The 24,368-nt window shown below is 31.1% G+C and overlaps 3 protein-coding genes across 5 annotated transcripts; all 3 read right to left on the bottom strand.

Moving 5' to 3' along the window:
- Nucleotides 1-1,170: 1,170 nt before the first annotated feature.
- Nucleotides 1,171-2,029, bottom strand: LOC129312374 (kunitz type trypsin inhibitor 106-like). The gene has a single exon (XM_054954944.1). The coding sequence runs from the start codon at nt 1,974-1,976 to the stop codon at nt 1,356-1,358; it is 621 nt and encodes a 206-aa protein (XP_054810919.1). The 5' UTR covers nt 1,977-2,029; the 3' UTR covers nt 1,171-1,355.
- Nucleotides 2,030-13,131: 11,102 nt separating this feature from the next.
- On the bottom strand, nt 13,132-15,547 carry LOC129314560 (uncharacterized). Of its 2 annotated transcripts, none has more exons than XM_054958038.1 (2): nt 14,456-15,547; nt 13,132-13,496 (listed from the first exon to the last, which is right to left on the bottom strand). In XM_054958038.1, exons 1-2 carry the CDS (start codon nt 15,434-15,436, stop codon nt 13,455-13,457), a joined length of 1,023 nt encoding a protein of 340 aa, XP_054814013.1. In that variant the 5' UTR covers nt 15,437-15,547; the 3' UTR covers nt 13,132-13,454. The 2 variants fall into 2 exon arrangements, with proteins under 2 accessions (XP_054814013.1, XP_054814012.1); XM_054958037.1 differs by having other exon boundaries at nt 13,132-13,502; nt 14,456-15,545.
- A 2,497-nt stretch (nt 15,548-18,044) lies between these two features.
- On the bottom strand, nt 18,045-23,528 carry LOC129312957 (probable sodium/metabolite cotransporter BASS1, chloroplastic). 2 transcript variants are annotated; one of them, XM_054955760.1, is made up of 7 exons: nt 22,754-23,528; nt 20,028-20,121; nt 19,917-19,950; nt 19,776-19,830; nt 19,511-19,594; nt 19,032-19,319; nt 18,045-18,390 (listed from the first exon to the last, which is right to left on the bottom strand). In XM_054955760.1, exons 1-7 carry the CDS (start codon nt 23,309-23,311, stop codon nt 18,247-18,249), a joined length of 1,257 nt encoding a protein of 418 aa, XP_054811735.1. In that variant the 5' UTR covers nt 23,312-23,528; the 3' UTR covers nt 18,045-18,246. The 2 variants fall into 2 exon arrangements, with proteins under 2 accessions (XP_054811735.1, XP_054811734.1); XM_054955759.1 differs by having other exon boundaries at nt 18,045-18,320.
- Between the last annotated feature and the right edge of the window lie 840 nt (nt 23,529-24,368).

Here is a 24,368-nt window from a genome sequence, read left to right as displayed (position 1 = left end):
GGCAAATCATATATGTTTTTTAACGTAACAAGTTAAAAGCAGTGTCTCTCCCTGGGAAAATGTTAAGCCATAAGCTAACCATGCACATAGCTTGTGTGTGTATCTAAATCCATATTTAAAAAGTGTTGAAAATACTATGAGCGAAAAAATTGCATGCATATTTTGGAAAAACAAAACATTTTCAATTGACTTTTGGATAAACTTGAGAGTACTTATCCATTTGCCTTTGATATGTCAATGAAACACCTGGTCAACTTGAAGCAAAATAAACAAATACACACGTGTGTATGTGTCCAATTTTGTCTTTGGCACATAATTGAAGTGTATGATATAAAATTGTAAGGTGCATGTGGGTAAAAATTTTATATGACAGCGTGATGTCAGAGGCTTGAAGCAAGCGGTTCGGAATTTGAGTTTAAAGTTTAAAGCCCATTTCAAAAAACAATAAAGGCTCAAAAAATGAACTTTTAAGTCTGAGTTACTAACAAAGGTTGTTGGTCTAATTAATAAAAATTTAGCACATAGTTTAAAATATTATAAGATCAAATTTCATTATCGATATAAGGATTTTATTAGTCAGTGATTTGTAAATACTTTTATAAGTACTCTTTGAGCCTGAAAATATGTTGTGACTCTAGTGAGCTCTTTGAACTCAACTCATGTAAACTTTTTCTTTAAAAAAAATCGTTTTAAATTAAATTTAGTTATTAGTCTACTTCTTCAACTTTAATCTTTATCGATTTAGTCTATTAAGTTGTTTTTATTACAATAAAGATAAGTAATTAGAACTTAAATCTCTTATTTACAATTATAATTATTGAATTTGCAATTTTTTAAATTAATTATTCTCTACAATTTATTTTTCAGAAAATTTTGTGGAAATATAATTATATCATTAATTTTTTCTTTTAGGATTTAATTATCATTCTTCTTGGTTTAAAGTAATCTGGACCATACAACTTACAAATCTATTACTATAATAGCATTATCAAGCATCAGAGACAATTAACCCATAATTATCACTCATTTAGATGAATTTTGTAATTTGATGACATGATTATTATAAATAAAATAATCCAATTTTGTGTATAATTATAAGAACTTTCATCAAACCATATTAAGATATAATGAAGACTAAAATTTTAAATAAGTTGTCGGCACAAATCGTCATTGATGGTAAAAGACAATTTGGGGCTTTATTATAATTAGATGCAACGTAACAATAAACACACACACATGTTCATCCTCTTATTATTTTATAAGGATGAATTAATAGCCCCCGATCTTCTACTAATTACAATATTTAACCCAAATATTACACAACTTGTTCACAAAACTATAATTATAGTTAATGATTATTTTGCCCTCACGAACACAACGGGAAGAACATTCCCATCCAAAGCCTCCAGAATCTTGCCATTCTCACGTAATCCACCAACAGTCCCACAAGCAAACCTACAAGTAGGACAAACTTTTGTAGGACACCATTGAATATTATAGATTCCTCCGAACTGTGTCTCCACAATCCTAAAATAGTTACTATAATCACGACCACCGTTGCTACTACCGGTAACGATAAGTCTTCTTCCACTTTTTGCGTCCCCCTCGCCGACCTTCCACTGTGTTGATTGAATGCATATCGTGGCGGCGGAAAACGCCACCTTGAAGTCCCTGTTCACCTTCACGACATTGTCTTCTCCGGCGTAGGGCGTGAAGGTGACCGGGAGGCCTTTGCCGACGTCGGTGTTTAACTGGCCGACATAGAGAGGGCAGGAGTTGTTGCGGTTGATGAGAGTGAATCGGCCGCCGGAGTCGGTGATGGCGGGCTTGATGTAGTACTCACGGCCGCGTTGAAGAGGACGGCGATTTGTGTCGAGCACGGAGGCGATGGTGTCGGATTGGGATAGGGCTGACGTGGTCATCATTGTGAGAAGCCATGCAAGGCCAAGGACTGAACTTGAAGCCAACTTCATCATGTTGATTATGGATATGTTGGTGTGATTACGTTTTGCAGAGAAGAAAGGACAGGTAAGGTATTTATAGGAATGAAGATAAACGAGGTTGAATAAGTGATGAACTAAAGTCCAAAATGGACAAATGCTTTACTTGAACGTAGCTCAAGTATTCATTGCCTTTGATATCAATAATTTATTATTTAAATTCTTTAAAATAGAGATTATTCATGAATTTCTCTGAAAACTTTAATTTCTTTTATAAGATTTTTTTTATTTTAATTTATTCAAAAAAAAGTTGTTAATATATCTTGTATACCATCCGTTCTATTATACAAGACATTTTTTAAAATAATTTAATTTCAAAATATAACACATGTAGAAAAAATATTAACATTTCATTGATCATCATTCCAACATTATCCATCATTATTTCAGTAATATTATAGGTAAAACTTGAAAGTAGTTCTCAATTAATAATTAGGATTATAAAATAAAGAAAAAGGGCAAATTTTCAATGCCGTAGGCTGCTTGGGATAAGCCATTCATGTCACAGCTTTGACTATTGAAGGCGAAACCGACAAAAGTTTAAATTTTTATGATGGCAAAATTCAATCTGAAGTTTCACAAAAAATTAAGCCGTGTTTGGTAAGTTGGAGGAAACCTTTACGAAAAACCCACTAGCAGAGGATTATATTATTTTTCCACTCATGAATATAAGTATTATATAAAATCTTGTTTTTACCAAATGGTCCCTTTACATTTGTACCTTCTTCGTTTTTTAGATTAATTTTCAAGAGGTGGAGTTCTAGTTTAGATATCATAGATTGTTCATTGAGTAGTTTTAATTATAATTATGAGAGAGAACCGCGAACCAATCTTCACTGGCAGTGTATAATATTAATATACCATATTTTAAAGAAATCTTTTTTTTGTTTACAAGTAGAATTTCAATATAGAACCATAGTAAAAGCTTTACTTCAAATCAAGATCAAATGATTTTAAAATTACACCACGGAATCAAGCGATAAAATTAAAAATTATGTTGTAAATGTAAAGGACTTCAATTATCTTCAAATGGCAACTAGCAATGGGGCTTTGGCAACGATGAATAGATGAATTTGAAAAAATAATAACTGAAGGACATTTTAATTATTTTTTAAAACATAATTTCAATTTAATATCTTGTTCTTGCGGTGTAAATTATGAATCATTTTGGTCCTAATTTGAAGTAAAGTTGCCATAATGGTGCGGTCTTATACTGAAGTTTTTCCCTTTTATGTGGTACATATTTGGCATTCGATATTATCCTGAGTATTATCATTTCTAAACGGGATATAGCTTCCTCAACAACCTTTTGCATTGCATTAAAAAAAATGTATTAACTTTGGTTCCAATCCAAAACCTTATACTTAATTATTACAATCTTTTTTTATTAGGACTGCCACCTATAATAACATAAGTTTATTTTAACTTCGGAAATTTTTGAATTTTTATTTTCCCACTAAATTATATTAAATAAAAGAATATGCATCATGGTACAGTGAATAGATTCATTTCTTTTATAATCGATAGTTAACAATAATAATATTTTTATTATTTTTATTCCAATATATAACAAACATTTCTATTCACAGCGCATAAGCTTGCCACGTACTGTGAGTGTATGATCTAATCCATAATTTAAAAAGAGAATTACAACTAGGTCTTATATAAAGAAATTAATTATTATAAAGTTCATTGACAACTGAATTAAACTTTATTGACAACTGATTATGAGCATATTTGGATTATACTCTAACCTTAGTTAGAGTGGGTCAAACTGAGGTTAGGATGTAAAATGTTAAAAAAATCTTGTTTGGATTATCATAAATTTTCAACCTCAGTTAGCATGCAAACGAGCGTTATTCAAGAAGCCCACTAACCTGGCTTTTGGTTCTCAGCGTTAGTGTTGCTGCTCTTTGGAAGCATTAAATGCGTTTTAAATTTTTATGCTTTCTCTCTCTTGTCTTTTATCTACTCGAGCTCTGCCTTCAGCATATCTAGCATGAGAGAACAAGAAAAAAATACCAGCCAGACAGAGACCAGCTACGATGGACGATTTGCGATGTGAAGGAAGAACAATGGAAGCTTTGTGTGCACACCCACACACACAGCAGCGTCGACTAGTTTTAAAAAAAGCTACGAGGAATCAGCTATAGAATATGACAGAGAAAGAAGAAGAATCCATGAACTTAATAGCAACAAACTGAACTCCTCTGCGCACACGCTCGTCGACAAAACGAACAAGAAGAACAAAGGAGATAGAGGATGATGGAGGAGGAAGAATGGTTGGAAAATCACTCCGATTGGGAACGGAAGAGAAGAATCGAGAAGGGTTTTTTTGAAGCTGTCTCCTACTCCCTGTTTTTTTATATGCAGAACACGAATGAAATGGGAAATAGGGAGAAAATCTGATTTTTTTTCTAAAAAGGGTATTTTGGTAATTTTGTAGTATTTCGAGCAGAATAAAATTTCTCCCTTACCGCTGCGGAGACTCAACATTTTGTAGGTGACAAGTACAGACTCCATCAAGCCAATAACTTCTTGTTGCATCTATTTTAAAATTATAAAGTTATAAAAATATCATCAAAACATGTTATTAATAATTTTAATATCATAATTATTTTCTAAATCATTGCGTGTCCATATATAATATATTATGAATTTCACTAACATTTAAGTCAAAATACCAACAAGAACAATTGATCATTTTATTTTAATTTTTTTTGCTAAAAAAATTATTTATCACATTTTTTAAAATTCTTAAATTTCCTAGCCATTACATTTATTTTTGGAGTGTGGAAGTATTATCATTCAAGTTTGAAATACACTATAAAAAGAACTTTTGGAGTGTGGAAGAATCGGTTTGCAATTATATGAAAAATGCTTAAATTTAGATATAAAATACAAGTTCAAATTGTTTGTGTAACAATGGAAATACATAACTTTATTAGGAGAAATTTAATTACTGATGAGTAATTCATGCAATCTAAAGATGAAAGTGTAGATGTCCATGAGGAATATACCAATATTGGTAAGGCATCCTTGTCAAATCTACCCAAATCGTCAAGACAGATGCAGCGTGTTAATGATATAATTAAATATCAATTGAATATTAATTTATTTTAGGTTTTCATGATTGAATATTTAAGATATTTTACTTATTAGTTGTAATTTTAAGTTTAATATTTTTTACTTATTAGTTAGTTAAAAAATATAAACATGCTTATTTAAAATTTAATATTTAAGATAAAAAAGTTCATATTTATTTTTGTCATTAAATATCTCAACTGACTTTTGAATCAAATCATCCAAACAAGTTTCAATTTATCTAACTAACTTTTGAAAAAAAAAGGTATCCAACATAAATTACGTTACATTAACTGACTTTTCTTCTAACCTCAGTTTGCTAGCATCAGTTAAATCTTAACTTCAGTTGTAAATTTTTTAATCCAAACACACACTATGTTGTGAATGCAGTTTAGTTCAGTTATCAATGAACATTATAGTAATTCATTTTCTTGTGTAAGACTTCAATGTAATTCTTCCTAATTTTAAAAGAGTTATGAAAATATTAAGGGAAAAAATTGTATGTTTGGGGAAAAAAATTGCAGGAGACTTGTTGACATATAATAAAGTTGAAACTTGTGCATTTCTCTATAGCAGACTTTGATAAATATATTATGAATAATGAACTCCAGGTCAACTTGATAGAAAAAATACTTATACACATACTCCCTCCTATGTTATTTATAAGGAGGAGATAGAAATTTTGTATTTTATTTATAAACCACACCATTGAATTTTAATTACAAATTTCCCTCTACCTTTCATTAAATGTTGGTAAAAAAAATACATTATTAAAGCATGCATATTTAATAGGGTCAAAATTAAAAATTTATTGAGTTTTTAAATAGAGTTAATAAGTTTTACTCCCTCCATTATAAAATATAAGATATTTTTAACTGAATCTCACCCTCAATAAAATAGTTATTTGTCTTTAAATTAATTCTATCTTTTCATATTTATCTCTATCTAATAAGGTGTTTTACTCTAAAATAAATATAAAATAATTTATTTAATATTGACACTTTTGAAAAAAAATAAGTATTACACCTTAAAAGACTAAAAATATCTTATATTTTTAAATACCTAACTTCTCAAAAAATGTATTACATTTCTTAACAAAGGAAGTAAGTTTTTTTAATTTTGATAAAAATATTAGAAATAACTTATAAATAAAATTAGAAAAGTACATATTGTGTATTCCTTTCAATCTTATAAGTTGCTTTTAATTACTTTACTAGGAACAAGAATAGGTAGTTAAATTTATTGATATATTTTAAAAAAATTTCTCAATTACTTTTATTAAAGAGATCATCTCTAAATGACTTATAAAAAGGACTATAATTTTTTTTAAGAAGAGGACTTATACATATATATATATATATATATATTGGGCCAGGAAGAGGACTTATATATAAAACTGAGGAATATGCTTATTTTTCCCCCAAATGTTACCTGAAGCATTTTGTCCTTAGTACATAATTTTCTATCTCTCTCCCTCTCTCTGTGGGCCCCCCCGGGGGGCCTTCAACTTCGGCTCATAATTGAAGTTCGGCACGCGACGACAAAATTGAGGTGCGTGGCTTGAAAATATGCGTGCCGTGTGCGAGCGTGCGTGCGACAATGACGAACTTTGAAAGCAAAAAGCATTCGGTTCGCGTTCTGGAATTTGTTGTTGCTGGTTCATTAGGTTGGCCTTTTAGATTTGATAGTGCCATTCCCCAAAATTATAATACAATGCAAAAAAGCTTGAAATTATAATATTTACATTTGTCATGCACATGTTACAAAGATAATCACATCTAAAGTCCAATATATTTTGAGTTGTTTATGCAAACCTAAAGGCCTCAAATATAAATATATTTCTACATAAAAAGATGCATTTGTCCTAAATATTTAAGTTTCTCAAATATATGTATAACACAATATTTATAAAAAATATGATAAAGTTCAGACGCAAACAACATAATGCGTGTTTATTATATACAATCCTTATGGCTAAGTTGAATAATAGCATATAAGTTTTCTAAGTGTATATATAACATCATGTTCGCAAAGAATATGATAAAATTCATACATAAACAACATAATGTTCATTTATTATATATAGTCCATGTTGTTAAGTTGAATAATAATATACAAGTTTTATTGTACATAATCCGTGTGATTAAGTTAAACAACAATATACAAGTTTTTTATATGTATGTATAATATAATGTCTATAAAGAACATAACAAGGTTCATACACAAAAACAACATAACGTTCGTTTATTATGTATAGTTCGTGTGGTTAAGAACAAGTGTGTCTTTTTATAAAGAAACATATTTGTATTTTAGGTGCAATTCTCCCATTATTGTACTCGCCTCTTATGTGTAGGAATTAGTTTAGCATTTATTTCAATATTATATGTAAGGCTGTAATTTATTGTATTTTTAAATTTATAATTTTTAAGAGAAAATCACACAAAAGTCCTTCACAAAAATTTTAATCACCAAAAAGTTTCAAAATAAATGTAAAAATAACTTTGGGATCTTGTAGGCTTTAATTGCAAATGAGTTTTATTATATATTTATCAAAAAAATCTTATTTTAGAAAATTTAAAAAAAATATTTTCCATGATTGTCGATGGTCACCAGTCAACCGGCAGAGCATTGGCACCACCCCCACCAGTCAACTATTGCCACCACTTTTTTTAGAAATTTATAAATTAATCATCTAGTTTTTAAATTGTGACTGACAAGCCTGGCCGTGCAAGCCATAAGGCAAGTGAGGCAATTGCCTTAGGCTTCCAAAAAAAAAAGTTTATTAATACTCCTATTGTATATATGTGTGCAAGTGATATTTATATTATTATATATTTAATTGAAGATGAAATAGAATAAAAAGTATTAATTATTTTTTGTTGAAAAGTTCTAATCATTCTCATTATAACATTAATTATTGAGCTAAATTCATTATCTACATAAAAAAGAATAGTGAGATTCACAAGATACTAATTTGCACTACATTAGCTTGCGTTGAATTCCTCTTACAATCTTACTTTTCATTTTTTCTTTTTCTTATTCTAAAGCCTAAAACATCAATAAATATAGTACCAAGACCTTGTATAGTTTAAGACCATCAACATGATGCCTTTAAGCCTTATTAAACATCTAGTTTATATATTGCCATCTCATATCATTATTAATATTCTATCCCAATATATAAGGTGGGGTAGGAGCACTTTGTCAACACTACTTTTCATTTAACTATTAAATTAATTTAGTATTTTATTAGAATCACTATATTTCAAAATTTTAATATATAATTTTGTAAAAAATTATGAGTGCCTTTTTTTTTTAAGAGACAATTACAAGTGTTAGGTTTTACTAATAATTTTGCCTTAGGCCTCAAAACATCTTAACACGGCCCTGCTGACAAGACATACAATTTGCATAGCTTTATGATACACAATTTATGTTTGGATAATTTTTCAACCTAGATTGAGTGGCCCAAATCTAGGTTAGGATGTTAAAAGTTCATATGATCATGTCAACAAGTGTTAAGGGGAGAACAGGCATTTTCAACAAAGCTACCTCATAGAGCTTTCTAACTAATGTTGAGATTGAGTGGGAGACATTAGAGCATTTAATGCTTTTCTTAATTTTTTTTATCATACTTCTCTCTCTTCATTATCTTCATGAGTGTCAATGAGCTGATCTCTTTGCTCTACCTTCACGAGTTTGAGCTTTTTTCCTCCTTATCATCGCCATAAATGTGACCTCCTTCCTCCCCAACATCTCACAATATTAATGTTTAACTCTTTGGCAAAAGGTGCTAGATGTAATATCCAACTCTATAATAACTAAGCATGGGTAATCAATGGTATTAACTCAAAAGTAATTGCCCAATCATATGGTTAACCATTTAAAAGTAATTTAAAACTATAAGTATTTCTTTCAAAAATTGAGATATCAAGTTTAAGTTTTAATAAAACCAGTCAAAATGACTTTATTGAGTCAAAATTTAAGAATAAACGATTATGGAAGCATGAGATATCATTCGATAGTTAAAAAGACTCAAAATTAGCTAAAAAATTTTAAAGGAGTGGAAAATAAAGAAATGCACACAACATTATGCTTCTCTGTGCAACATGCCGTGGTACAAGTGCCATTTTTCATAACTTAGCTAACGACACTGGTTTTAATTTCAAATAATTTCACATAAGGAAGTTAAACACCAAAACATATTTTCTCAATTTTTCACACTTTTCACAACAGGGTGTCCAAAGCCAACATGTGTGTTAAAAGCTACCACTAATACCTAGACCATCATCATAGGACTAAGGACAATCTAAACAACACACCACATGCATATAATAACAACTAAATTTTATTTTTAATCCTCAACCACTTAATATAAAAAATAAAGGAGGAGGTCTAGCATGTGCATTTCATCAATATTAATGCATAATGGAGAATATGAATCATTCCTACACTTATACTAGTATTTTGACCCTATTAGAATTAATCAAATTTACGTATACACATTTCATAGCCTAAAATACAACAATCAATCATGAACATCATTATAGCGTAAGTATATTTAAAATGTATTCCTAATGGCAATATCTTATAATTACACCCAAAAAAATTAAGTCTGGGAGGCTTTAATGTAGGAATGATTTAATTCCTAAGCCTTTGGAGATTTTCCCCTATCCACACTCGAGTTAGAACCTATAAATTGTTAAGAGATAAGGGTGAGTATACCTACTCAATAACTAAGATTCATCTAATCTATGTAATTACTTATCAATTAACATTAAACATATTTACACATAAATACAATTACATAGTCACATGAACACACTTATTTCATTTCACATACATGGATAAGTTTCATACATATCACAATCACTTTATGGCATTCATTATCACACTGTTAACAACTATGTGGCAATAGCAATTCAATAATCATGACTTGCCACAATCTTAACAACTATGTGATATATCAAATAATATGCATGATTGAATCATCCTTATATCCTTCTCAGAAACCATGGGCTATAATACAAATAGGGTTCTATCTGTGTGACTGAACTATCCAAACTCACCCATTGTGAGGAGTGACCTAGCCAAAGATCACTATACTTACTCTCAAACTATATCTTCTCCCATTCTCAAATCCCTAGGATGTCATAAAAGCCTAAGCTAATCTCCTCAACCAATAAGTGGAGATAACTAGGTTTAAGTCCTTTGACAAACAATGAAGCAATCCTCAACAAATAATAGGATAAGGCTAACTTTCGATTATCGAAAGGTAGCTATATAATACCATGTGGATTTATTTACTTCTCTCCCTAAGCGAAGTCCTACCAAAATATCATGCAATAAATGTATGCTCACATTCTCAACATATTGTCATATGCAACAATAAGCCCATAATACCAATCACAATCAACATTCTTTCATATGTGAACATCGCATAAAATAAAATATCATCACATCATCATTCACCTTAACAATATCATTTCATAATTACTATACTCACATTATTACATTTTCATGCATGTAACTTTTGCTTGATTAAATCAAATCATGTTCTTCACATTACTTAGTCAATATAATATACACACATATGTCCATGAATTAACCACTCATTTATTAGTATAAATTCATTAGATATTCTTTACGAAACATAACATGGAATTAATCATTAATATTAAACATATCATCTTATAAATTTCAATCAATTAACATACAACTATACAAATTAGATTTCTTCTATTTACCTCAAACTTTAAAAGGTCAAAAACTTGCCTCTCAAATAATTTACTTCCAAGCTTGCTCTCAAGCTCAATTAGGTGCACGGATTGTTAATTTATAAATAATTATGTCCAAACTCATCATTATCAATATTTTCACAATCTAAACTCTTATTCCAATATTTGAAATATCCTAAAGTTCTATTTCTAGCATTCAAGCTTACACATTAGGTTTAAAAAACTTTCATTAGCCTTAACAAACATCATTAAATTCCTTGCTTACCATTAATGGCTTTCAATCAACTCCAACAATCATAATTAGTGGCTAATTTTAGCCATAAATGCACCTTCAAGTACCAAAACATGTAAAAACTTTAATTATTAGTTTAAACAACTAAAATAACTCTAATTGACTCTGTTAAGTCAATGAGTTCGAACTTATAACCTTTATAAACTGAAAATCACATCTAACAACAAACCCTAATAGCCAAACTTCTGAACAATTAGAGAGAAAGGAAGATAAAGGCTTGAGAAATTTACCTCTTGTATTTAAGAGCCCAAAATTCTCCCAAATCTTCAATTTTTCAAGTTCTAGCAAATCTCTCCAAGTGCTTTAAGTCTCTCTTGCTCAAATTTTTGTTTCTCTCTTCTTTTTGAATTGAAACTCAACTTATCATTGTCAAAATTTGGCTATCTATTACAACGCATGACACATGAGCCGCCGCATGTGACATAGAGTTTCTATTCACATTTTTGTGAAGCAAACGCCACAAGACATAATGTGTGCACCATGACATATGGTACAAAGGTGCTTTCTCTTGTTTTTTTTCCTTCTTTGCTTCAGATAAGATATGAAATTATAATTCAAGGAATTAGTTAAGACCCTCTAACAACACATCATTTTAATTTACTTAATTAATCCTTATTTAATCTAGTCAACAAGGGTTTAATTTCAAGATGTTATACCAGTTTCATAGACGGTGATGATGGAGGCAAAATTGAGGCTATTAACAGCAATTGGCAAGAGCAGAGAAAGGAAGAACAAGATGATGATGGAATCGAAAATGAAAGGAATGGGAACCAAAACGAGGGTAGCTTTGTCACAATGTCAACCTCTCTACTATAATCAATAATCTTTGCATTTTTGATATAAAGGTCGACGCTGTGAATAGAAGTATTGATGAAATTTATTTCTTTCAAAGTCTCATATGTATATAATTATTAGGATGGGAATTTTTTGATTGACTGATGTATTCATACTTGTAAACTACTTTTTAAAAATTTGGAATTTTAAGTTTAATATTTTTTGTACAAATATCAAAATTTGTCCAACAAATTTTTTTAAAAAAAAATCTAAACATAAATCATGTTAAAGTTACAAAAAAAAAAATCTAACCTCAATTTTCTAACCTTAGTTAAGTACTAACCTTAATTATAAATTTTTTAATTCAAACTAACACTAAATCTAACAAATATTCATAGACATCAATCACCCTAATCCAACAAGCTTTTTAAAAGAAACTTATTGTTTTCTATATCTTGGCCCACAATGACCTGTTGCATTGAGATGGCAATTCAGATAGGTCAGGCTATCTAAAATCTTGTTTTGCCTTCCATAAATTGACATCCCAAAAAAATGCGATCCTTATAAGCCTTCTCTTGTACTACTTTTTTTTTTTTGTTGAGCTTATAAGGCTACGATTCAAACCGTACATTTACAAAAAAAATTAGAAAAATATCTGAACACAAAAAATTTTTTACACCCTGTAGGTCATTAAAAATTTGAATATTGAAATTTGAAACTACCCTTATCGGCTTAATAAGCCAACCAATCAACACACTAATTTACTTCATTAAAAACATAATCAATTGAAACCTATCAATGACGCATAAGAAGATCCATAATCCTTGTAATAAAATTAGTAGAAGAATGATTAAATTTGAATATATACTCCTTCAATCCTCTTTATAAATTATTTTCACTAACCTCATTAATACCAATGCAAAAAAAATATAAAACATAAAAGTGTATAAAATTTTAAATATATTCATACATAATAAATTTAAAAAATGATGTCATATTACTTTTTTTTTTCATAAAAAAAATTTTAAAATACTTTTAAAATATTATCTACAAATATGCAATGTGACTTATAAATAAAATCCAATAAACCTTTTAAATTGTCTAAAAAGTCTTAGTAAACGTTAATATGAGAATAATTTTCTTCCCAGCAGGATTCGAAAGTATTAAACACTACCAGCTTGCACGCCATCTTTCAATAGTATTAAAATAAATCTCTGAACGTAAATCAAGAAGTTGGTTTTCATTCAAATAAAACAGTTACATTGATTTCAACGTCCCGCTACAAGCCGGGCTTTATTCAACAGCTCAAGACTCCATCTAATAACCACAGTCCCATTAAAAGGAAACAGATTGGTAAAACTTACATGTCAAATAAGTCTCATTTTCTATCTCTTCACCAAGTCACTGCAGAGGAACTACAAGAGCAAATGAAATCTGAAGTGCTCAAACATGAAATTAAGTGTCAAAAGACTAACTAAAAGAAAGAACAGTCAAGTTTTGTCGACACCAACAAGCACCATTCAAATTGGTACTGTACCATGAGACTTGTACGTTAGTAGCATGAGACTACTTTTTTTCTTCAGCAACGATTTTGTATTTCCCAGATAGCTGTTGCTGCAAATAAAATCATAATCATTTACAGATAAGAGAAATCATGTGGGTTCACTATTAGTAAGGCAAAAGAAGCGAAACAGCCTAAACATACTGTATCCTTTACAAGTCTACTGTAAAAATCTTGATTCAGATCCTCTAGATAGCATACAATGTCGTCGTCATTTTTTTTAAGTGATCTAGTTTCATATTTCTGTTTCACCTTCATACAAAATTTAACAATCATTTAATTTAGATCTCAAATCTATTTGAAAGGAGAAAACAAAGACAGATTGGTTTAAATTTGCTACTACTTCAATTGGGGTTGGGGTTGCACAACACTACCGCACAAACGCATATTTAAACTCAGCTTCCACTCCAATTGATTGGCTTACTTTGAATCAACAAATCCAAGAGATAAATGTAGACACACTAGATACTCGCAAGATATTAAATTTAATCTCTTTAGGAAATATCAGCTTATTATTTCCAAGGAGACCTAAATATGAATCAATATGACCAATCAAATAAATCACATCAAGCATTGTCAAATTTGACTTGAAATTTCAAAGAAATAATACTCTAGAAATCAAGATACTAAATCTTGCACAGGTTATTGAATCGATCAAAATAATAATTTAATAGTCAATAATCAAGATTGTGATTGAACTAATACCAACCCAATTATAATTATTTTTTTAACTCCAAACCATATTATTTTAGGGTCAATAAAGTGAGAAAAAATATATAAAATCTAATCTATTAACCTGATTAAAACTACTTGATTGGTCAGATAGAAATTAGTTCACCAATTTACTAGTCTGACTAATCAACTTGAGTTGAGTTTTAATATCATTATATAAATACAAACCTAAATCATTTAAAAAATAATAGACAACTATACTGTTAGGCATTAGCACACCGAAATTATATCCTAGCCTAGCAAAAGAAACAGCAAGCTTCCTGAAAAGATGTACCTTTTTCCATAGTTCAGTGTGGCTTTTGCAGAAACCAGCAACAATGGTAGCACTTTTCTTCCCTTCTCGATACTCAATGCTAAGATCCTCTTTCAACCCACAAGTGACATGAAATGCCAAAGGACACTTGACCTCAGAACACAAAATGGAACATCCATTTGAAGATTCACAAATATAACACTTCTCAGACCATCTCTTCTTCGGAACCTTTGAGCAATCAATTCCCTCTCTTCCTTCTGGGTCCCTAAAAAACACCTCAGGGACTAAAAGTGCACACACAAGATGGGCCCACCGTTCATCTACAGTGGGCTTCATAGCCCCTTCCTTTGTAGGACAGAGGCAACAAGAAATGTTGCTTTCATCATCATTCTTAGATTGAGAAGACGATGAAACCCTGCATTTTTCACAGAACCAATCGCCTTCTGGTATACCCTTTACAAGTGGATTGCCATAGCAGGAGGCGTGAACCATTAGATCACACCCATCACAGAGAACGATTGGATCTGCTGGATCCCCATCTGTGCTTTGACATACAGCACACACAATCCCATCTTCGTCATCCTCAACAACATCTTTGACATTTTCATTTTCATTTTCAACATCGAGTGAATTCGCTGCTAATGGAATCTCAGCATCATTGGCCTTATCATCTACTGATCTTACTTCTTCCTCAACCGATGGTTTGTATTCAACATTGAGGTCAATAGAAGAAACACCAACATCGGAAGCAAAATCAGGTTGAAGAGCCCATACCCGTTTCTTAGCTGGTAACGAATAAGCATTGACAGAGACTGAAAGAAATGTTGAATCTCGCGATTCCTTACGCTTCTTTGCCGGTAAGGTTGAGCAGGAAACGCCGGTGGCTTCATCCTGCGATCTGTGATTGTGAGTGTGATGTGGCTGATGATTCTGGAGCTCTTGTTGCTGCTGGATGAGTCTGAATCGCTTGAGGGGAGGTAAGCCATGATAACTGGGGTCCATATTTTTTGGGTTTTCTGGGTTTGTTTGCGGGGTTTGAAAACAGAAACAGAAGGAAGAAAGCAAGGAAGAAGTATAAGTGAGAGAAAGAGAGCGAAAGGAAATAGAGGTTTGGAAATTGAGAGGGAGTGAAATATTTTGGGGTTTCGGAATTTGAAGTTTGAACAGAGCGGTGAAGCGAATTGGAATGAGAAAATTGATGCTTTTGAATATGGCGGGACACCAAAAATACTTTGGACCGGTTTGTTTCGTTGGGAAATAACCCGCGCTTTGTCTGCTGACACGATATGTGTGTGTATATATATATATAAGAATAATAGTCAGATCATAAATATAACTTAATAAAAATTATGTGACGATAATTTTTCAAAAAAATAAATTGCAAATATTAATTTAAATTATATTAAAGTTTAAAATTTTAATTAGAAATTAAATTTTTAATTTTTAAATATTTTTTAATTTGTAACTTACATTTTTATTTATATCTGTCTCATTTTTTTATTTCATTCATTAATATCTTGAAAAACATATGAGTGTATCTATGAGAATGCCCCTGATATATTTATTTAATATAACTACATGTCACAAGATTTGAAAATAAAATCCTAAAATAAATTGATTTAACATCTTCAACTAGTTGAACTAAACACCATAATTGTCTTATTAGTATTCTTGAAATATGAGGTAAGATTATCTGAATTATATCCACAAAAAATATATGATATTATTATGTGTTTATTTTTTTCAGTCATTTTATTGCAATAAGTTTCATAAATTTGTGTTCAGAATTGTGTAAATCATTGTGTTTTTTTTTTTAACTATTGTTTAAGCATTTAAAAATACATTTTATTGCAGGAGTCACATGTACCGATAATTAAAATATAATGCCAGACCAAACAAATGCCGGGTTCTAAGTGCTCGCTGCGCAACAGGAGTTGTATGATTTGTTTATGGTAATAAAATTTAAACTATTATTTCTTCTATTTAAAAATATAAGATATTTTTAAGAAAATTGATGTTTAAAAATATAAAGTATTTTTAATCTTTTAAAATATAATTATTTTCTTTTTTTAAAAGTACACATATTGATAGTAACTTTATAATTAAAATATAATGCTAGACCAAACAAATGCCGGGTTCTAAGTGCTCGCTGTGCAACAGGAGTTGTGTGATTTGTTTATGATAATAAAATTTAAACTATTACTCCTTCTATTTAAAAATATAAGATATTTTTTAAGGAAATTGATATTTAAAATATAAAGTATTTTAATCTTTTGAAATATAATTATTGTCTTTTTTTTAAAAGTACACATATTGATAATGACTTTATATTTATTATACAGTGTTTAATAGAGATAAATATGAAAAAGATAGGGTTAATTTGAAAGTAAATAACTACTTTTATTGGGGGTAAAATTTGATTAAAAATGCCTTATATTTTTTAACGGAGGAAGTAACTATTTATTTAATACAAAGCCATCTAGTTGCATTCACTTATAAAATAAATTACAACATATATAAGTGTTGCTGAAAAAAAATTTTGTAGTTCTGTCCACAGAAAATATAAATTTTAATATAATTAAACTTTTTTGATGATTAAAGTTGGTCGATAATAATGGTGGAATTTTTGTAATTCAAGTTCAATCAAACCTTTCCATATAAGATTAGCAAGAGCTAGCATAGCAGGTATTGGTAATTAGCCATATAAGCTTAATTTCTTCATTGGAATCTGTTGTCAAATGGCAGCAATGGTTCTTTTTTTTTTTTTTTTTTTTTGGGGGGGGGGATAGTGCATGTTTGGTAGAAAGAGAAATATTTCCTAAAAAGGAAATAAGAAATGTCCTTGGAAAGAAATTTTGAATAATTGTATTTCTTAATTTCTTTCCAGAAAAAATTTTTTTAACATTGCATAAGGGATTAGAATAAAATAGTGCCCAAAGTTTTTAAAGTATGAGCAATATTTTCATTTAATCTTAATTTATTTCCATCTATTTTAAACCTCAGGCGCAGACTGGATTAATGACAAATTTCTTCCTAAATACAATGAAGTCCTCAAGTATTTAGTTTGGACTCTCAAAACTTGAACCAAAACAATAATAATGTATATAAAGTGATAGTTTACTTGTATTTATTTATTTATTTTGCATTCAAAGGCAAAAACAATAAATTTGTGTTAAAAAATGAAGTGGTGATTAAATCCCTTTTTTTCATAGTAGATTATAAAGCAGTATCTATTAAATTGACACAACTTTCCAATTAAAAGGCATAGCCTCATGATAATATTAACATCACTCTAAATAGGTATAGCTCCCATGGAATAATACTGCATTTCAATAAGTGCAAGAGGATTTTTTTTTATTTATTTATTAGTAACCTCATGATGGTTATTATACCTTTTTTCTTTTATTTGGAAGAATTACTACATATTTTGGTTTCATATTTTTCCGAAGGTGTCTTGATACTTTAGGTGTTATAGGTGCATGAGGTTGATAATTTCTAGTATTATAATTTCTTACATAACGTTTAAGTTAAGTGCATTAATTTACAGACATGACTATAATCTATACATATGAGACTCGTCTCTTCATTGTGAAAATTTTCTCACTAGGTATAAGCTTAAATTTATCACCTATATTAACATACTCTATATATTGTTGATAGCATCAAAAGCAAGACATGATTTAATCTGAACTAAGGGTAGTGAAAACAACCCAGATGCAATTTTAATTAATGACTGGAAAGGATAACAAGTCATCGCTGAAACAGTTCCAAAGCTTATGCATGAATTCAACGACTGATTACATACAAATTCTTCACTCAGAAGGTGCAGAGCGTCTCCAAATTCCAGCCAACGCGCTTCCGAAGATTGAATGTGCCACACTGGAAACTGCACATGGTACTGTTGTCAGAGGATCCCCAAAATGCTTTGTAGCTAGCACAAGTCCAAGAACCGAGTTCTGTAATGTGGAAAGCCACAAAAATAGGCATATTTTTAACTTCTCTATGTAATGTGTAAAGTCCTGATATGTTTCATTACCCCACAATCAACTTCTGGTATCCCACAGAATATGATAAATGATTGGCAATATTTATGGTCCAATGTCAAGGGCATTGTTAAAGTTTTATCATACATAAAATAGCACGAGTTTGAAGAATAAATCACACTATTCATAACGTAAAAGGAAAAGGTGTGCATCCTATAAATTTTATTTATATATATATATACATATATTAAAATATATTGATGCATTGATTAAAACTGAAATAACAATATCATTAATTAAAATATGTTTCACTTATAGCCCTACAGTTGCATAGTCAAAATAGTCTTTTAAAGAAATCCTGGTGATAGTTTCAGAACAATGAAAATGTTACAAGTGAACCAGACAATTTATAACGAAAAGTTCATCATTTTAACATTCTGTGTCGTTATTTTTCATTGATTTCGGTCGTAAAATACCATGATTGATTAAGTGACTAACTGATTTTGTTTTCTATTTTTCTAGTACAGGACAGAACAAAGATTTGAATCGAAGACATTTCACTAACTACTCAGACTTCCCAATCACTAGACCATTCTAGTGGCCTAATGTTTTACCTGCATGCCAACCTCAATGGAAATTGTTCGAGATGAGGACACATCTATCCCCAGCATCCTTGCAAGTATGTAACCGAAGAAAAACCCAGAAGCATGAAGAAGACAGGAAGCTAGAATCACTTGCCCTCCAGACATGAGGATTGCTGAAGAACTTTGGGCTATGGCATTTCCACATAAAATTGCCACGGTTGCTACAGCAACAGGTGGCATCAATGGGTTGAAGAATTTAACAAAAGGCTGGAAAAACTGATTCAAGAAAGCACCAGCCAGAACAGGTAGGAGCACAACCTGTTTGACATGAAAAAGACAATGATAAAAGCATCAAAGCAGAAGCCGCTTGAGACTAGCTCAGTTATTAAAGGCGAAATGGAATGTTGTAGTGATCAGGATTCGAATCCTCCTAATGTAAACCTTAAAAAAAAAAAAAAACGGCATTAAAGCAGATATGGAAATAGGAAACTTTTGATAAGCAATGTTACCTGCAAAGTTGACACCAGCAAGTCAGCTGCATTCACAGCTACATATTTACCAGCTAGTTTTGCTGTCAGAAAAGGAGTCATGACCTGAAACATAAAAGGAAAAGATTAAAATGGTGGATGTGAGATCAAATTTATCTCATATCAAACATGTAAAGTCGTTATTGTAATACTTAATTCTTATGCCTTTACATGTAAAAGGTTTAAGATAGCACATTACTATCAACACTCAACCCAAGAATAAAAATTAAAACAGAAATCATTATACCACAGAGGCAAAAGTGCTTGCAGCTGTCATTAACACAGAAAGCGCCACATTGCCTCTGGCAAAACAAATAGATCATTAGAACTACTAGTCCTTCACATGCATTAAGAATGAACTGTCAGAAAATTCTGAGAACCAATGTACCGTGCAAGATAAGTAACAATGTTACTAGCCGTACCTGCAAACATTAAGGAGATTACTTTGATCAGGTGGAGGATGGAGTACAAATATAAATAAGCAGGACAATACACATACCACCAGGGCAGCACCCAACCAATATTAAACCAGCTGCATAAGGTGATGGCAGATTTAAGAGTTTGCTTACAAGAAATCCAGATATTGGCATAACCTGAGAATTGTCAGATATCACATTCTCACAAAGTAAACAAATGTCATACTGTATGAAAATAAACTACATAAGTGTAAAGAAATATTTAGACACAAACAGGGACAAATCATCATGAAAAAATGGTTCAGTGTGCCAGTAAATTGAGAAGAAAAGGAAACGCATCTCTAATTACATATCATAGGAGTAGGTGGCTACATATCATGGGTATCATCTAAGCAAAAAGAACTTGAAACTGCCCCCTCTGGCATGATAAACACATGAATGCTCAATTTCCAAGGGGTTAACTTATTATCCATGGAATCAAATGCAACAAACTATGTAAGTAAGGCTGCCCGTAGTAAGAACTACTTGGTAAAAGACAAAAGTTTGATAGTTTAAGGTATGAATACAAGTATAAAACCAAGATCCGACCAAGATATAATGCCTTTTTTGTATAATCATAATCGCTGAGGATACAACAACAACAACAACAACAACAACAAGCTTTTATCTCACTAGGTGAAGTCGGCTACATGGATTGCAAGATGCCATTGTGCTCTATCATTTATCAAGCTTTTAGGAATATTATTAATTAAAAGATCGCGTTCAACAACTTCCAAGAGTGTTCTCTTAGGCCTTCCTCTATCCCTCTTAATCGGACTCAAAGTTATATGTTCCACTCTTCTCACTGGTGCCTCCCTTGGTCTTCTTTGTACATGCCCAAACCATCTCAACCGATTTTCTACCATTTTTTTCTCAATAGGTGCTACCCTCACTTTTTCGCGTACGTGCTCATTTCGAATTTTATCTTTACGTGTATGTCCGCACATTCATCGTAACATTCTCATCTCTGCTACTCCAACTTTATGCTTTTGCTGTCCCGTTAGAGTCCAGCATTCACTACTATATAACATTGCCGGTCTGATAGCAGTGCAATAAAACTTTCCGTTAGAGTCCAGCATTCACTACCAATTAAACCACCCAGCTTGAATCTTATATGAAATATCTCCACTGATTTCGCCATCATTTTGAATAATGACTCCCAAATATCTAAACTTTTTCACTTGAGGTATAATTTGATCTCCCAATTTCACTTCTAAATTATTGTCGAATAGTCTCTTACTAAATTTACAATATAAATATTCTGTCTTACTCCTACTCAAACGGAAACCTTTCGACTCCAATGTCTTTCTCCATAACTCAAGTTTGCAATTAACCTCTTCTCTTATCTCTGCTACAAGAACTATATCATCTACGAAGAGCATACATTTGGGAATTTCCCCTTGAATATGTTCCGTCAAAACATTTAGAATCAAGTTGAATAGATAAGGACTCAGAGATGATCCCTGATGTAGTCCAATCTTTATAGGAAAATCATTTGTTTGACCACTAGGCGTTCTTATACTAGTTTTTACCCCCTCATACATATCTTGTATGGCTTTAATATAAGCAATCCGTACTCCCTTTTTTTCTAATGCTTTCCAAAGCACTTCTCTTGGTATACGGTCATAAGCTTTTTCTAAATCAATAAAAACCATGTGTAAATCTTTATCTTTACAACAATATTTCCATTAATCCCCTTAGTAGATAAATCGCTTCTGTAGTTGATCTACCTGGCATAAAACCAAACTGATTCTTAGAAATACTTGTCTCCAATCTCAACCTGTGCTCAATTACTTTCTCCCACAATTTCATTGTGTGGCTCATGAGTTTAATCCCTCTATAGTTAGTACAATTCTGAATATCTCCTTTATTTTTATAAATAGGAATTAATGTACTTTTCCTCCACTCATCAAGCATTTTTTTGGACCGTAAGATCACATTAAATAACTTAGTTAACCATCTCACCCCTTCTTCACCTAAACATTTCCACGCTTCGATAGATATACAATCAGGTCCGTTGGCTCTACCATTTGCCATTTTCTTAAGAGCTTCCTTCGATAGAATGACAAATTTTGTTCTCCTTCACCAGTTACTAAATCCTCCAAGTTATTATATGAACCCTCTCCATCATTGAAAAGTTTGGAAAAGTAAGTCTCCCATCTATTTTTAATTTCATCATCTGTAACTAAAATTCTTCCCTCTTCATCCTTAATACACCTAAGGATCTATTATAAATTAAAGAATATGGGATTTCCGCTCTTTAGACGTCTTAGATTGGAAATAGATAGCTGGCATTAGTCCCTTGGCTATTCATTCATTACCATCATTTCTGCATCCCCAAAAAATTGGTCAGTTTCTCTGCCTTAATTGAACATTTTGCCAGCACCTCCGACAAGCTTAGTAGCATAATATAGCATCTCAAGCATACCCAGAATTACTGGGTCCCTTATCTTCATTAGGACCATCAAACGGGGATTCCAAATCCAATGCCTAGAGGTACTGGCTTCAAAATAAATAATATAACAAATGTAATAGTAAAATGAATTAGCTGTCTGACAATATCCTACAAATACATAAGGGAATCATTGAGGAAATGAAGAAAAAGATTTTAAATCCACTGCAGTTGGTACGGCTCTTCATGAAACAATGAAACTAACATAAGGGGACAGCATACAGAACGACTAATCAGATTAACAATGTAGAAAATCTTTGTCAATCAAGGCAGGAAACCAATGACTGACTATTTTAGCTTCTACGTAAATATACTAACCGAATACTGAAGCACGAAACCTGAGAGTACTTCCTTAGGCATAGCAAGAGCTCCACGAAGATCATCAAAAGTAAGCGTCATACCCATGCCAAGCATGATCGTGGTTAGACCAAGAATGCTCAATTTGGGCGTCACCCAGTCGAAGGAACTAGGTTTGACCAACCCCAACACGCACCCAATAGTAACCCACAAGGGAAATGCCGTGGACAGTACCTCTCCAACAAGCTCCACCCAATCCCGAAAACTCCGGCCACCATTTGAACTATACTGATTCGGTGAAATGCCGCAACGAAGAGGAGGAGCATAGCTTAACCTATAAGTTTTGCGGATTGTCGATAATGGAGCTAGACTGGTGCGCGGAACACGAATAGATTGGTTTAACACTAATTGTGGGTGAAATTTGCGTTGAAGTGTGAATTTAAAGGAGCAATTGTTGGGAGGAATCGAAGCGAGATGTGAGCAAGTTCTTGAAGAACGTAGTGAAACCACCAGATTGGGGTCTGATTGAAGCTTGAAAAGTGATTTTCCATGGTGAGAGCTTGCGATTGATGCTAGCATTGGGTTGCTTCTCTTTTTGCCTTTGGGAAATCTTAAATCCAATTATCCGAACAAACACAAATTTATTGCTCCACCAATGAATGTCTGGACGCACCTTGATCGCTGGCCCCGCAGTGAGTTTTTACAATCAACCCCGCCTCTTGGCTGTTGCATGCGAATGTGTCCGTTCAGATTCTTCGTTAGTTTAGCTTTAGCGACCACACAGTGATGGTGAGAACCTGACGACACATGAGTAAAAAATTGTCGAGAAGGCGCTACTATTAATCCTTATATATTTTTTTTTAATTTTATTTTTTATTATTTTAAATTTCTCTAAAATTTTTATACTTTATTTATATAAAAATCTAAAATAATAAAACATAAAAATACAAAGATTAAAATACAAAAAATAATAATAAAATGCTGGTAAAGTCTGAAAATTTAAAATTATGTTTTTCTTAAATTTTCATTTAAATTTTAAATTTAAAGTGTGAAATTTATTTTTGTCCACAATCTTTATAATTATTACATGAATTTGCCTCTTTATGCATGGGCGGAACCAGCATGAGATTTTAAGTGAAGCTAAAGTTGGGTTGTATAATCATAAACAAATGTTTATGTATGTGTACATACCTTTCATCCATCTTATTTATAAAATAATTTTAACTTGTTTTGTTAAAATTAATAAAATCATTAACTCTTGCTAAATATTTAATAAGTTTTTTAATTTTATTCTTATTTAATATATATACTTTATTGACATGTTTTCTCTCACCAGTATTTACTCTTCATCTCAATTGAAGAAAAGAGCTAGAAATAAAAGAAAATTATGAGAGAGAGCTTCTAAAAAGAGTTATAATTTTTGAAAATTTCTTCTTTTAATTTTCTCACATCTCTATTTTCTTTTCACATTTCTCTTCACCTTAATGGAGTAAAAGAAAAAAATTGTTATAAAAAAATTAATAGCATATCTATAAATAAGATTAAAAAAATTCATTCTATCTTTCTTATAAACAAAACCAAGAGGAAAATAACTTAATTCTCGATTGCTTTTTATATGTCAACTTACTATCTCTTT

This window comes from Prosopis cineraria, unplaced genomic scaffold (genome assembly GCF_029017545.1).
Source record: "Prosopis cineraria cultivar Desert tree isolate PC_DT_omini unplaced genomic scaffold, ASM2901754v1 PC6, whole genome shotgun sequence".
In the NCBI taxonomy this organism is placed as follows: domain Eukaryota; kingdom Viridiplantae; phylum Streptophyta; class Magnoliopsida; order Fabales; family Fabaceae; genus Prosopis; species Prosopis cineraria.
The sequence above is the reverse complement of the archived record's forward strand: the minus strand, read 5'-3'. Positions and strand labels throughout refer to the sequence as shown.